At 44.5% G+C, this 16,568-nt stretch overlaps 1 protein-coding gene across 1 annotated transcript; it reads left to right on the top strand.

Moving 5' to 3' along the window:
• The first annotated feature begins 906 nt into the window (after window positions 1-906).
• On the top strand, window positions 907-15,920 carry LOC111962573 (uncharacterized). The gene is given in 11 exon segments (XM_023985734.2): window positions 907-1,502; window positions 1,772-2,079; window positions 7,491-7,625; window positions 8,806-9,650; window positions 12,363-12,465; window positions 12,571-12,642; window positions 13,586-13,820; window positions 13,962-14,104; window positions 14,337-14,404; window positions 15,456-15,702; window positions 15,704-15,920. Coding segments are annotated over 11 exon segments (2,961 nt in total). The 5' UTR covers window positions 907-914.
• The last annotated feature ends 648 nt before the right edge of the window (window positions 15,921-16,568 follow it).

The raw sequence follows: 16,568 nt of genomic DNA, 5'->3' as shown, positions 1-16,568 counted from the left end.
GATTTATTTAGAATTCAAGGCCCACTTAACCAGCATGGCTACCACAGCGATACACCATCCCATCTGGTTAGCGTTTAGTGGGACTATCATTTGTTTTTCAACAGGACAATGACCCAACACACCTCTAGGTTGTGTAAGGGCTATTTGACCTAGAAGGAGAGTGATGGAGTGCTGCATCAGATGACCTGGCCTCCACAATCACCCGACCTCAACCCAATTGAGATGATGAGTTGGACCGCGGAGTGATATCTTCACTATTATTCTACAATGTATAAAATAGTAAAAATAAAGAAAAACCCTTGAATGAGTAGGTGTGTCCAAACTTTTGACAGGTACTGTGTGTTTGCATCAATTTTAATGCGGGATGAACCGCCAATTCTACTATTGTGGCTAATCGTTATTGTGGCTCATTTTAGAGAGGTCTTTACTTTGAAAATACATTCAATTCTTATCTCTAACCTATAACTTTGCTTCCAYCTACTGGATGAAAATAATAAAACTGAAGTATTAGATTTGTTGTAGAGTGCTCTCAATCTAGTCTGTTGTTTCCCAATGCTTCTATACATGTTTSTATTATTTAACCTTTATTTAAATAGGCAAGTCAGTTAAGAACAAATTCTTATTTACAATGACCCCCCCCCCCTCCTTAATTGAATATCTCAGTATGGAATACCATAATTTCATAAATATGGAATACTATAATTTTCATGTTTTATATGTTTTAATAGTCTCCTTCCTTCAGTACTATCTGTGACCATATTTTGGCCATTAGCCAAACTCTCAATGTGGTTCAACTAGCAGAACCAGCAAGTTACTCAGCTCTGTCAAACAAACATTTCCAGAGAAATGAAACTTAACAGGCAGACCACACCCTAAACTCTTGCCATTGTTCAGTGGTTAGTCTGTGTATCAACATGGCAGAGGAAAYTTTAGAAGATAARGATTTGATTACCTGTTCAATCTGTCTGGACCTACTGAAGGATCCAGTGACTACTGCCTGTGGACACAGTTACTGTATGGACTGTATTAAGGACTGCTGGGATCAGGATGATCTGAAACGTGTCTACAGCTGTCCCTTGTGCATGGAAAGATTCACCCCAAAACCTGTCCTGAAGAAAAACATATTACTGGCTGAATTAGTGGAGAAACAGAAGAAGACAGGACTCAGAGCTTCTCCTCCTGGTCTCTGTTATGCTGRACCTGGAGATGTGGAGTGTGACGTCTGCACTGGGAGAAAACTCAAAGCAATCAAGTCCTGTCTGGTATGTCTAGCCTCTTACTGTAAGACTCACCTCCAGCCTCACTATGAATCCCCTGCCTTTAAGAAGCACAAAAAGAAGCTTGTCGAAGCCTCCACACAACTACAGGAGAAGATCTTCCCTCATCATGACAGTCTACTGGATGATCACTGCTGTACTCATCAACAGTGTATCTTTCTGCTGTTCGTGATGGATGAACATAAAGRCCATGATACAGTTGCAGCAGAAAGGAGAAAGAAACAGGTACCAAACCACTTCTATGCAAGCTATTCCAAAACGTATATTTAACACATTATTAATAAATTATGTCTTTCAAAACATACATTTAAAAAAAGTTATAATGATTTCATCTGAGTTCCATGGTAATGAAGCACTGGGTAAAACTGTACCTAGTTAACACTCGGTGCCATCAAAGACACACACACCACACACACACACACACACACACACACACAGTTATTTTCAAGATAATGGTAGGAGTAGTTACAAAATCTTGTCATTATTCTCTAAAGCAGCAGAGGAGACCCGGCCATCGCTATGCAACCCAAGTCATGAGGCCACAACATTTTCAGTACATGCAACTGACCATGAAGCCCACCTTCCAGGCTGCAGCGCCTTGCATGTTTTGCACTCAGCACACGGCCGGTCAGACCATGGGCCCCTGCAGAGCTGGCCTGACTGCAATGCGACAAAAGCTGCTGCTAAGGGTCCCCCAACTAAGTTTCAGTTTATTTATTAGTATTTTTTTGTTTGTTTGGTTGTTTTTACTGTGRAGAGTTGGAATAGTAGAATACATAAGGCACCATTTTGAAATGTTGTAGTGTGCAGCAGTTTTCCTCGTTGTGTCAGTCACTGTCAGACCTACGTAAGCTATTTACTAGGCCTACCTGTCAGAAATGTCCAGTTGATCAATTCAGTGACAGAGGCAGGACAAGCAGGGCCTGTGTGCAAAATATTTATCACGGTGGGGGCCCAACCAAATCTCGCCAGGGTCCMCCAAGAAGCTGGCCAGTGGAACAGAAGCAAATGCTGGGTGAGAGCCTCTTCCCGCTCAACCAGAATATGCACTCCAGCCTGACTGGCTGGAATGATTAACATGTTGCTGGAGAGTCTCCAGAGTCTCTCCACGCCAAGTTGGATGAAGCCATGGCAGTGCTGCAGGCTTACCAGAGATTATGACCAACTCATCTGGTGTTGAGCCACTGAATTGGAACCTTGAATCTCACTTGACTGAGGAAAAACATAACATTGAAAAATAACTAAAACATAAAACAATGCAAGTAAAATAAAACAATATTTTAAAGAAAAGAAAAGGAAATGCCTTGATTGAGATTCGGCAAAAAAAGGATACAAAAAAAGGCAAAAAAAGGAAAATGGTTATAAAATAAAAAATCTAAAAAGTATTGGATTTTAAGAATGATGACAGAAAATGAAATTACTGAAGTAATGCCTGGGATATCAAAGCCATGGCATTGTTAAATGCACATTTACTTTGCTTTCATAAATACCATTTTTTAATATATTATTTTGTATAAAGTGGCGTTGATGTAGGATTAGGGGGCACTCCTCCCTGGTCTATAAAGCCAGGGTGAAGTTGCCTCTAGACACTGGTCTATGGTCAGTTGGTCATTTGTCAGCAAAAGGCAGTAGGATGACGTGTACCATTACACAGACCACAGACCCAGAGTATACTGAGACCTATTTAGTGATCAAGAAATTGTGAGCTTCTGCTGGTGGGCCTTTTCTATATCCAGGACAAGTTAAGGGTTGTGGTCGAAGTATGGTTTAAGACTGAATGTTAAATTGTTTGGACTGTTGTTCTCTCTTCTCTCTCCCTCCCTCTCCCCACCCCCTCACGTAAACTATGAAAATGTAATATTATTTAAACAAACTCTACCATTTTATTCATTGTATATGATATGTCATCATTGTGTAAAATAAATACATKAAGTATTGTATGAGTCATGTAAAGTGAATCAATCATCTGTGTTTATACTCAAGCTTTATTGGGRAAAAAGGCATTCCGATCTGCTCAGTAGGCTACATTCAAACTTTATATACCATTCTAACCTATAGGCATACATATGAACCCTACTACATCCGCTGTTGTACAGTGTTGATTTTTATAACAAATACTCACAACAGTTGTATACAGTATGTCAGACTGTCTAATAAATGCACAAGATATAGAATTCTCTCTCTATAGCAAAACGCAGCCTCTCTAACAAGATGAGATCATCCAACTGAAGTTGTTATAGAGAGCAACCACCTAGTATTCTTCCCAGTGTTCACTCTAGCTCTTCTTGCCACAGTCTACGATGTGTGCGTTCGCTRGGACACAGTCCCTTCATGAAAGGAGATGAGACTCACCGGTTGCAAGATAGCYGCCCCCGGGGAGAGAGAGAGAGCGAGAGAGCGAGAGAGCGAATTAATTAATAACAGGCTTGTTCTAGCAATGGGAAATGTTGTATGAGGAATATGGCTTTTGTTCTACCATTTGTGCTGCGAGATACACAGATATTATGTTCACACCAATCATCAGTCAATATTAATCAAATCAAATGTATTTATATAGCCCTTCTTACATCAGCTGATATCTCAAAGTGCTGTACAGAAACCCAGCCTAAAACCCCAAACAGCAAGCAATGCAGGTGGCAGGCAGCACGGTGGCTAGGAAAAACTCCCTAGAAAGGCCAAAACCTAGGAAGAAACCTAGAGAGGAACCAGGCTATGAGGGGTGGCCAGTCCTCTTCTGGCTGTGCCGGGTGGAGATTATAACAGAACATGGCCAAGATGTTCATAAATCACCAGCATGGTCAAATAATAATAATCACAGTAGTTGTCGAGGGTGCAGCAAGTCAGCACCTCAGGAGTAAATGTCAGTTGGCTTTTCATAGCCGATCATTAAGAGTATCTCTACCGCTCCTGCAGTCTCTAGAGAGTTGAAAACAGCAGGTCTGGGACAGGTAGCACGTCCCGTGAACAGGTCAGGGTTCCATAGCCGCAGGCAGAACAGTTGGGTWGTATTACACACTAAAAAAGCAATATGATCTCTCTCGCTCTCTCTCGCTGATGCTTGTGGTGGCTCTGATGCTTGTGGTGGCTTGTGGTGGCTGCCGAGTGGCGCAGCGGTCTAAGGCACTGATGCAGTGCAAGTGCAAGAGGTGGCAAGAGGTGGCACTGCAATCCCAGATTCAAATCCAGGCTGTGTCACATCTGGCTGCGATTGGGAGTCCCATAGGGTGATCCACAATTGGTTTGGCCAAGGTAGGCTGTCATTGTTAATAAGAATTTGTTTTTAACTGACTTGCCTAGTTAAACTTTAAAAAAGGTATTTGTCTTGAAGCAGACTTTCAATTCTATATCTAAATCTTTGCTCCCACCTACTGGATGAAAATAAACTGACGCTTAGATTTGTGATTGTGCTCTCAATCTTTGTCATGTTTCCATTTGCTTATCCCCAAGTACTCTAAAGCATGTGTAGTTTGCTATTCGAATCGCTTTATGGAAAACTATGATTTCATTAGTCTSCTTCCATTCAGTACTAGATTCAGCCAACACCACACCCCCTGCTTGTGCTAAGCGCACACAGAACCAGGAAGTAACTCCCACTGCAGCGCAAGCATTTCCAGAGAAATGAAAACAAGCAGGCAGATAACACCCTAACCCTACCCTAGTGTATCTACATGGCAGAGGCAATTTTAGAAGATCAKGATCCTTTCTGCTGTTCAATCTGTCTGGATCTACTGAAGGATCCAGTGACTACTGCCTGTGGACACAGTTACTGTATGGACTGTATTAATGACTGCTGGGATCAGGATGATCTGAAAGGTGTCTACMGCTGTCCCCAGTGCAAGGAAAGATTTGTTCTGAACAGAAACATTATTTTTGTTGGACTTGTTTAATAATTMATTAATTAATTAAACATGAAAAGCTGAAATGTCTTGAGTCAATAAGTATTCAACCCCTTTGTCATGGCAATCCTAAATAAGTTCAGGAGTAAARATTTGCATTAAACGTCACATAAGTTGCATGGACTCATTGTGCAATAATAGTGTTTAACCAGATTTTTGAATGACTACCTTTTCTCTTTACCCCACTGTAAGGTCCCTCAGTCGAGCAGTGAATTTCAAACAGATTCAACCACAAAGACCAGGGAGGTTTTCCAATGCCTCGCAGGAGCACCTTATTGGTRGATGGGTAAAAAGAAAAAAAAAGCAGACATTGAATATCCTTTTGAGCATGGTGAAGTTATTAATTACACTTTGGATGGTGTTTCAATACACCCAGTCACTACTAAGATACAGGCGTCCTTCTTAACTMATTTGCAGGAGAGGAAGRAAACCGCTCAGGAATTTCACCATGAGGCCAATGGTGACTTWAAAACAGTTACAGAGTTTAATGGYTGTGATAGGAGGAACTGAGGATGGATCAACAACATTGTAGTTACTCCACAATRAATAACCTAAATGACAGAGTGAAAAGAAGGAAGCCTGTACAGAATATAAATATTCCAAAACACGCATCCTGTTTGCAATAAGGCATTTAATTAAGAAAAACTGCAAAAAATGTGTCAAAGAAATTAACTTCATGTCCTGAATACAAAGCGTTATGTTTAGGGCAAATCCAACACAACACATCACTGAGTACTACTCTTCATATTTTCRAGCATGGTGGTGGCTGCATCATGTTATGGGTATGCTTGTCATCTACAGAGTTTTGTTTGRATAAAAATAAACGGAATAGCGCTAAGCACCGGCAAAATCCTAGAGGAAAACCTGGTTCAGTCTGCTTTTCAACAGACACTGGGAGACACGTAGTCCCTTTCAGACAATTTTTTGGAACTCAGTGCAGTTCGCTTAATTATTTTGTGCAGTGTGAACACCCCAAAGGAACTCAAACCCCTGAAAAGAGCCCCAGCAGCAAATCAAACTGAGACCATCTCTAGARCTAGTCTAAGTTCGATTCGCTTGAATTCCTTGGTTCGGTTCCCTTTTTTATGGCAATGTGAACACAAAGCTCCCCAGATTTGCTTGTCATTATTCCCGCACCACACAGTAGACTACTGCAAAAGCGTTTCACTTTCCATAACCCTCACATTGGTTMCACAAAAGAGAGAGGATGATGTGCAGGTTCGCAGAAGAAAAKGTGCGATCTTTTTYYCCCTCATCAATCTACACACAATACCCCATAATGACAAAGCGAAAACAGKTTTTTTGATTTTTTTGCCCCCAWAAAATAGATATACATATTTACATAACTATTCAGACTCTTTGCTATCAGACTCGAAATTTAGCTCAGGTGCATCCTGTTTCCATTGATCATCTTTGAGATGTTTATACAACTTGATTGTAGTAAAGTTTATTGGAAATGATTTGGAAAGGCACACACCTGTCTCTAAAGGTCCCACAGTTGACAGTGCATGTCAGAGCAAAAACCAAGCCATGAGGTCCGTAAAGCTCCGAGACAGGATTATGTTAAGGCACAGATCTGGGGAAGGGTCCAAAGAATGTCTGCAGCATTGAAGGTCCACAAGAACACAGTGGCCAACGTCATTTGTAAAATATAAGAAGTTTGGAACCACCAAGACTCTTCCTAGAGTTGGCCGCCCGGTCAAACTGAGCAATCGGGGGAGAAGGGCCTTAAAYAGGGAGGTGACCAAGAACCCGATGTTCACTCTGACAGAGSTYYARAGTTCCTMTGTGRAGRTGGGAGAACCTTCCAGAAGGACAATCATCTCTGCAGCACTCCACCAATCAGGCCATTATGGTAGAGTGGCCAGACGGAAGCCACTCCTCATTAAAAGGCACATGACAGCCCGCTTGGAGTTTGCCAAAAGGCACCTAAAGGACTCTCAGACCATGAGAAACAAGATTCTCCGGTCTGATGAAATCAAGATTGAACTCATTGGCCTGAATGCCAAGCGTCACGTCTGAAGGAAACCAGGCATCGCTCATCACCTGGCCAATACCATCCCTACRGTGAAGCATGGTGGTGACAGCATCATGCTGTGGGGATGTTTTTCAGCGACTGGGGACTCGTCAGGATCGAGGGAAAGATGAACGGAGCAAAGTACAGAGAGATCCTTGATGAAAACCTGCTCCAGAGTGCTCAGGACCTCAGACTGGGGCGAAGGTTCACCTTCCAACAGGACAATGACCCTAAGCACACAGCTAAGACAACGCAGGAGTGGCTTCGGAACATGTCTCTGAATGTCCTTGACTGGCCCAGCCAGAGTGCTGACTTGAACCTGATCGAACATCTCTGGAGAGACCTGAAAATAGCTGTGCAGCGACGCTCCSCATCAAATCTGACAGAGCTTGAGAGGATCTGCAGAGAAGAATGGGAGAAACTCCCCAAATACAGGTGTGCCAAGCTTGTAGCAWCATATCCATGAATACGCTAGGCTGTAATCRCTGCCAAAGGTGCTTCAACAAAGTACTGAGTAAAGGGTCTGAATACTTATGTAAATGTGACATTTCAGTTTATTATTTTTTATAMATTTGCTAAAAATGTCTAMGCCTGTTTTTGCTTTGTCATTATGGGGTATTGTGTGTAGATTGATGAGGGGAAGAAAACAATTTCATGCAATTTGGAATAAGGCTGAAATGTAATAAAATGTGAAAAAGGGAAGGGGTCTGCATACTTTCCAAATGCACTGTATGTGTGGAGTTTAGTTCAGATTATTTGTTTGCAATATGTGATCTATAGGCTAAGAGATCTTCATGAACTGTTCATTTGATTGTGGGGTTTGAATAGTGTGAGAAGACAACATAATTGGTAAAGAATCACAACATAGTGTACAAAATAAATKTTTGCTCTTATAGGGGAAGTAGCCTACATTGGGTGTACAGTTTTCAATTACAGCATTATTTAATCTGCAATTATTCTTGTACTATTTATTCTGTTACCAATGGTATTTATAATAGTATCTTCTTTTTTAAATTATTTTGTCTCCCCTTTTTTTACTAAATGGAATGGCTTGTCCAGCACTTTGTAAAAACCCAGAGTGCATTGAGTGAWTATTGGAAAAAGATCTTGGTTCCTTTCTAAACATARCAATGTGAATGCAAAGAAGACTCGGACCACTAAATAGGTGACGTGAACTGGCAAAATAATTGAGTCCCAACTCAAAGGCTAGGACAGTGTGAATACAAAGATAACTGAGATCTTTAGCTTTTTTTTTACCCCAGAATTCACTTTAAAGAGGACTGAGATCAGTTATTTAAAAGAGGACTATGTGTGAAAACCCAACATAAGGCCAAATATACACTGGAGTTCCTTACCAATGTCCCGACTTCCGCCAAAGTTGGTGCCTCTCCTTGTTCGGATGGCGTTCGGCGGTCGACATCACTGGCTTTCTAGCCTCCACCGATCTACATTTCTTTTTCCATTTGTTTTGTCTGTATTGTACACACCTGGTCCCCATTACGTTTGAAATTATTTCCCTATTTAACCCTCTGGAGCCATCATGGTTTTGTGCGTGTTTATTGTTGTCAGTTGTCTCGTTTATGTGATTCTGGATTTTCGTTCTCCTTGTTGGAAGATTAATTTTGAGTAAAGTTACTATTATTACTCATCTCTGTGTCCTGCGCCTGACTCCGCCTTACCCACGTCACCTAGACTCTGACAGAAACACGCACCTTCAATGGAGTCAGCAGGTGCACACAGCCCTCCTCTACCTATGGAGAAGCGTGTCCAGCAGCACGCGACTATGTTGCAAAGTCTCGGTACAGCCATGGATCGCGTGCTGCAAACCATGGAGCGATGCGAGAGAGGGGGTTTTCCAGCAACCCCATCATCATCACCCCAGCTCCCACAACAACCCACACCGCTGTCCACCCCTCCTTCACCTGGATCCAGTGGGATTCGGCTCGCGCATCTCCTGTATGACTGGTAGAGCACTCGAATGGGCCAACGCAGTCTGGGGAATGGAATGGCCGACGTTGGACAATTATGAGGATTTTACCCGCCGTTTCCTGGAGGTTTTCGATCATCCACCTGAAGGGAGAGCGGCGGGGGAACGCTTGTATCATCTCAGACAGGGGATGAGGAGCGCACAAGACTTCACTCTGGACTTTCGAACTCTGGCCGCCAGCGCGGGATGGAATGAGCGGGCCCTGATCGACCACTACAGGTGTGGTCTACGCGAGGATGTTTGTAGGGAGCTAGCCTGCAGGGACACCACCCTTACCTTTGACCAGCTGGTGGAACTATCCATCAGGCTGGATAACCTGTTGGCCTCCCGCGGACGTCCGGATCGAGGTCCGTCAGTTCCATCCCCCAGCACCTCAGATCCGACGCCGATGGAGCTAGGAGGTGCTGCTCTGAGGGGGACCGGATGGGTGTCCATTCCCTGCACCACCTGTGGCCGCAGAGGGCACACTGCTGGTCGGTGCTGGGGAGGTTCTCCAGGGAGTCGAGGCAGCAGGCAGGGCACTGGTGGATCATCCCAGGTGAGTAGGCACCCGACTCACCCAGAGCTTCCTGTTTCGCACCTGTGTGTATGTATAGAATTTCCTGAGTTTTCCCCGCATTACCAGCATAAGGTGCTAGTAGATTCAGGTGCAGCTGGGAACTTTATTGATCGTTCATTTGCAATTAGATTAGGGATCCCTATTGTTCCTGTTGATGTGCCCTTCCCTGTACATGCCTTAGATAGTCGTCCTTTAGGGTCAGGACTGATCAGGGAGGTCACCGCTCCACTATGTATGATAACGCAGGGGGATCATAAGGAGAGCATTAGCCTCTTTCTGATCGATTCACCTGCGTTTCCTGTGGTGTTGGGGCGTCCCTGGTTGGCCGATCATGACCCCACTATTTTGTGGAAACGGGGCTCTCAAGGGATGGTCACGTCAGTGCTCAGGAAGGTGTATACTGTAGGTGTTTCCATAGGTGCAACTACGGTGGAGAGTCCAAACCAGGTCTCCACCATGCACATCCCCCTGAATATGCCGATTTGGATCTCGCCTTCTGTAAAAAGAAGGCAACTCAATTACCACCCCATCGACGGGGGGATTGTGCAATAAATCTCATGGTTGACGCAGCACTTCCCAGGAGTCACGTGTATCATTTGTCACAGGAGGAGACGGCGGCTATGGAAACATATGTCTCCGAATCTCTGGGACAGGGATACATTCGGCCTTCCACTTCACCTGCCTGCTCGAGTTTCTTTTTTGTGAAGAAGAAGGATGGAGGTTTACGCCCGTGTATTGACTATCGAGGTATAAATCAGATCACAGTGAAGTACAGTTACCCGCTGCCTCTCATAGCCAGTGTGACAGAGTCATTGCACAGTGCGCGCTTCTTCACAAAATTGGATCTCAGGAGCGCTTACAACCTGGTGCGTATCCGGGAGGGGGATGAGTGGAAGACGGCATTTAGTACCACCTCTGGGCACTATGAGTACCTTGTCATGCCGTACGGGTTGATGAAAGCTCCATCAGTCTTTCAATCCTTTGTAGACAGATTTAGGACGTGCCGGGCAGGTGTAGTGGTGTATTAGATGACTATTCTAATAGGAGAATTTATTTTCTTCCAACAGTCCTTATCCTTCCTAGGGTAACGCTGTCCGCGACAGCGGGTGAGATGGAGAAGGACCACATTTCAGCGTGCGTAATTGGCCGACTCCAACCACGGTAAAGGAGGTGCAGCGGTTTTTAGGGTTTGCCAACTACTACCGGAGGCCCCTTACCTCTTTGCTAAAGGGGGGACGGTGCGACTGCAGTGGTCAGCTGGAGCGGACTGGGCTTTTGGTCCTGAAGGCTCGTGTTTACCTCGGCTCCCGGGCTCTCATCCTGATCCTCTTTGCATTTATAGTAGAGGAGCTTGGATGTCTCAGCGCTCGGGTATGCCACAAACTGCCGCCTGTGCTTTTTTCCCGGAAGACTCAGCCCGGCGAGCGAAACTATGATGTGGTGATGGGTAGCTGTTGGCTGTTGTCAAGGCTCTGAAGCGTGGAGGCATGGCTTGAGGGCTAAACACCCTTTCCACATTTGACTGACCAGCGCAATTGGAGTACATCCGGGCGGCGAGGAGACTGAACCCTCGTCAGGCAAAGGGGGCCATGTTTTTTCACCCGTTTTGTTTTCACCCTCTACAGACCAGGTTCCAAAGAACGCTAAGCAGACGCACTGTCCCGGATGTATGAACAGAGGAGCGGTCCAGGATCCCACTCCCATACTTCCGCTCCACTTTGCGTCTGCATCCACATCCCATACCACCGGCAAAGGCCTTGTGCACCGGTGTGGGAGGTGGATGCGGACATCGAGCGGGCGTTACAGATCAGAGCCCACTCCCAACCAGTGTCCAGTTGGGCGTCTGTACGTTCCGTCTGATACTCCCGATCGTTTGATCTGTTGGCTCACACGCACCCCCTCTGGTCACCTGGCATTCGATAAAGTGCGTCGTTTAGTGGGAAGTACTGGTGGCCCAAGGACGTGAGGTTTATGTTTCTCCTGTCGTGTGCGCGCGTGCAAGGCACCTAGACCACTGCCCAGAGGGAATTACAACCCTACCCGTTCCACAACGGGTGGTCACACATATGGTGGATTTCGTGCGGATGCTTCCTCCGTACGGAACAACAACGATCCTGGTTGTTGTGGATGGTTTTCTAAAGTCTGCGTTCCTTCCTATTGCCCGGTCTCTCTACCGGCGTCTACAGACTGTCGGAGGGCCTGTTCAACCCACGTCTTCCGGCATACGGGTGCCTGAGGATTAGTTCTGATCGGGGTCCCAGTTCATGTCTGAGGGTCTGGAGGGCGTTATGAAACGCCTGGGGTGGCCTCGGTCAGCCTCGACCATAGGTTCACCTGAGAGTAACGGACAGGTGGAGAGAGTTACCAGGATGTTGGGTAGGTTCTGCGGTCATATTCCAGGACCGGCCGGGGGAGGTGGGCAAGCTTTCATCCGGGCGTAGAGTGGCCTAAAAAACTTACCTCGCTCGCACTCCGCCACTACTCTCATAACACTACTCTTTCAATGTGTACTAGGTTATCAGCCGGTCTGGCAACGTTCTTGGGCCAGAGCATATGAAAGCACCTGGTGACTGAATGGTTCGGCGCCGACAGAGAACATGGGACATGCCCATGTGCGCTCGAACAGGCCATCAGGCGCAGAAGGGAGGCGCCGATCCTGCCACTCGCAGTGAGGCGAGGGTCGTGTCCGACGCGAAACATACCATTCGCTGCCTGCGGAAGCTGGTCGCGTTTGTTGGTGCATTTAAAGTCCTGAGAGACTGGACACGAGGTTTGTTAAGGTTATCACCGTTCCCGTTGATTACGTATTAACCCTGTTCAATGTGTCTCTTCAGGCCGGTGGTGCTGATCCGCTCACGCAGTCTGAGTGGGGAGTGTTCCTGCACCCTCGGACATGAGGGGCCGGCGTATACATGTGCGAGCGCATTATGGACTGCAAGGCGTCGTCGAGGCTTCAGTACATCGTTGAGTGGGAGGGGTCGGATCCGGAGTAGAGGATCTGGTCGCGGTGGTGAGACATTCTGGCCCTTCATTACTGCAGGATTGTCACCAGTTTCCACCGATCGTCCTGCGCCTCTGTCTCGGGTCGTCCCGAGTCGCATTCTAGCCTCCCCCGATACTACATTTCTTTTTCCATTTGTTTTGTCTGTATTGTACACACCTGGTTCCCATTACATTTGAATTATTTCCCTATTTAACCCTCTGGAGCCATCATGGTTTTGTGCGTGTTTATTGTTGTCAGTTGTCTCATTTATGTGATTCTGGATTGTCGTTTTCCTTGTTGGAAGATTAATTTTGAGTAAAGTTACTATTATTACTCATATCTGTGTCCTGCGCCTGACTCCGCCTTACCCACATCACCTAGACTCTGACAACCAAGATGACATTGAATGTTTCTGAGTGGCCTAGTTATAGTTTGGACTTAAATCGGCTTGAAAATCTATGATAAGACTTGAAAATGGTTGTCTGGCAATGATCAACAACTAACCTTACAGAGCTGTAACTGTTGCCAAAGGTGATTCTAACATGTATTGATTCAGGGGTATGAATACTCATGTAAATTAGATATTTCATTTTCAATAGATTTCTACAAATTTCTAAAAACATGTTTTTACTTTGTCATTATGGGGCATTGTATGTAGATGGGTGAGAAAAAATTTTTTTAATCAATTTTCAATTCAGGCTGTAACACAACTAAATGTGGAGTAAGTTAAGGGGTATGAATACTTTCTGAAGGCACTGTATATATTTAAATGTTTACATTTACAGGCTGTCTGGGGTCCTAGTGAGAGCTGGGTGAACGGACGAGTTGAAATGGATTCCCTCCTGTCTCTGTGTGTGTCCTTACAGTGCTCAGCACTGGCGGAATTGGGAGGACAGTGAGAGGATCTTTACTGAGCTGATCCACTCCATTAAAAGAAGGCACTCTGAGGTGAAGGAGCTGAACAGAGCCCAGGAGAAGGCTGAAGTGAGTTGGGCTGAAGGACTCCTGGAGCAACTGGAGCAGGAGGTGGCTAAGCTGAGGAGGAAACATGCTGCGCTGGAGCAGCTCTCACACACAGAGGCCCACATCCATTTCCTCCAGGTCAGGTGACAGTATAAMGACTGTCTTCTGAAGCAGGCATCTTTCAAACATGATCTTAAACGGAGCTGTGTTTTGGTTCAGATGCAGKAAAGATCTTATGGATTTTAGATATCCGTATTGTATTTCCCTCTCTCCATGTAGAGTTTCCCGTCTTTCAGTGTCTTTCCTGAATCTGCTGCCTTACCCAGCATCATTGTCAATCCACACATCTCCTTTGAAAAGGTTAWAAAGATTGTCTCAGAGCAACTGGAGGACGCCTGCAAGAAGCTAAATGTAATCATATCAGAGAGGTCGGTAGGATTTTTAAAACTTTTATCAAGTGATGGGTTAGTAAGACTAAGGCTGTTTAAGATGCTTATTGAAATGTAAAATCTAACTGTCAGTAATCATAGGAAAAACTATAAAAAAGAAAAATTGTAAAATGGTTCATTTGTTTTATGTTCTTTAGCCAGGTGAATCTCCTTTGTTCACTTAATTATGGAGGATTGGTCATTCCAAATTGTGATTACTTTTTGTCTCCACAGTTAAATCAGTCAGAATTATTCCAACCCCTGRTCCTAAGACCAGAGAGGAGTTTATACAATGTGAGTAATCAGCAGACACGCACACACCTTTTGTGCGGCCAGATTCACAAACAGTGCCATGAAATTATTTTTGCCCCGTTTCTGATTTTCTCTATTTGTGCATATTTTTTACGCTGAATGTTATCAGATCTTCAACCAAAACCAAATATTAGATAAAGGGAACATGAGTAAATAAATTACACAAAAAATGTATCCTTATTTATTTATTTAGTTACGCAACACCAAATGCCCCCAGTGTTTACCCCCAGTGTTGTTTTTTTCCACACATGACGGGAGCCATGTAGTCCAAAAAGTTCCACTTTTGACTCATCGGTCCATAAAGCATTCTTCCAGGAGTCTTGGCGATCATCCAGGTGCTTCCAGGTGCTTTTTGGCAAAGTTGAGTGTACTTTTTGGATGACGTGGGTCCTGTTATGTCGGGCGAAAACCAAACACTGCATTTCACAGTAAGAACCTCATACRAACGGTCAAGCATAGTGGTGGTAATGTGATGGTTTGGGATGCTTTGCTGCCTCAGGACCTGGACAACTTGCCATCATTAAAGGAACCATGAATTCTGCTTTATATCAGATAATTCTATAGGAGAATGTCAGGCTACCCGTTCATGAGCTGAAGCTGAAGCGCAACTGGGTTATGCAGCAAGACAATGATCCAAAACACACAATCAAGTCTACATGAAAATGGCAACAAAAAAAAGCTACAAATTTGAAGTTTTTGAATGGCCTAGTCAAAGTCCAGACCAAAACCTGTTGAGATGTTGTGGCAGGATCTGAAATGAGCAGTTCATGCTCGAAAACCCACAAATGTCGCTGAGTTAAAGCAGTTCTGCAAGGAAGATTGGGCCATTCCTTCACAGTGATGTGAGAGATTGATCAACAATTACAGGAAGTATTTGGTTGCAGTCATTGCAGGTAAAGGTGGCACAACCAGTTATTGAGTGTAAGTTGCTAAATGAATTAAGTATACATTTTGTTGTGTTACACACACACACAGCAGCACGTGTTATGAAAAGTACATTTCACTCACTTTCTCTTTTCACTAACTTCCTCAGACTCCCACCAGCTCACTGTGGATCCTAACACATCACATACAAAAGTCTGTCTGTCTGAGAGGAAAGTAACATACAATGGCAAAGACCAGCCCTTTCCTGATCATCCAGAAAGATTCCGCAAATCTCAGGTGCTGTGTAACGAGGGTCTGYCTGGAACCTGCTACTAGGAGGTAGAGACGGAGGGGGACACTCATAGAGAAGTGTCATATAAAGGGATGAGTAGGCAGATTGTCTTTGGAATTAGTAATTACAGCTAGAGTTTACGTGCTTCATACTGAAATATCTGTTCCCTGTTCCTCCATAGTAGGCATGTACCTGGACCACAAGGAAGGAACTCTGTCCTTTTACAGTGTCTCTGACACAATGACCCTCCTCCACAGTGTCCAGACCACATTCACTGAACCCATCTATCCTGGGTTTGGAGTTTATTGGCCAGGGTCATCTGTGAAGATACTGACACCTTAAGTGATTGATTTAGGACTACAGTCATCTTAATGATCAATTGACTCTTTAGACACCTGCGTCCCAGTACATAGGCATAATAACACTCTCACAAAAAAATCTATAAAATCACATGGTGGATAGGATATCAGAGTGTACCAGGGTTGGGCTCAATTTGAATTGAATGCAGTCAATTCAGGAAGGGATTTGAATTTTAAATTGACATTTTAAAACTTTTTAAATAATTATATTTTACTTTTCAGTTTATTGAGAAGTCATTGAAAATAAATGCCTTTAAAAAAAAAAAGTTTTTKGAATCCTAATTTTAGTTTACTTCCTGAATTGATTGCATTCAACTGGGTGGCGCAGTGGTCTAGGGCACTGCATCGCAGTGCTAGCTGCGCCACCAGAGTCTCTGGGTTCGCGCCCAAGCTCTGTCGCAGCCGGCCGCAACCGGGAGATCCGTGGGGCGACGCACAATTGGCATAGCGTCGTCTGGGTTAGGGAGGGTTTGGCCGGTAGGGGTAGGGGTAGGGATCCTTGTCTCAGTATGTAAAAAAATATATATATATATATAAAAATAAAAAAATAAAAAAATAAATGGAATAAAATGTATGCACTCTACTGTAAGTCGCTCTGGATAAGAGCGTCTGCTCTTGGCCGGTAGGGATA

Source organism: Salvelinus sp. IW2-2015, linkage group LG4q.1:29, assembly GCF_002910315.2.
Source record: "Salvelinus sp. IW2-2015 linkage group LG4q.1:29, ASM291031v2, whole genome shotgun sequence".
Taxonomy (NCBI): domain Eukaryota; kingdom Metazoa; phylum Chordata; class Actinopteri; order Salmoniformes; family Salmonidae; genus Salvelinus; species Salvelinus sp. IW2-2015.
The sequence above is the reverse complement of the archived record's forward strand: the minus strand, read 5'-3'. Positions and strand labels throughout refer to the sequence as shown.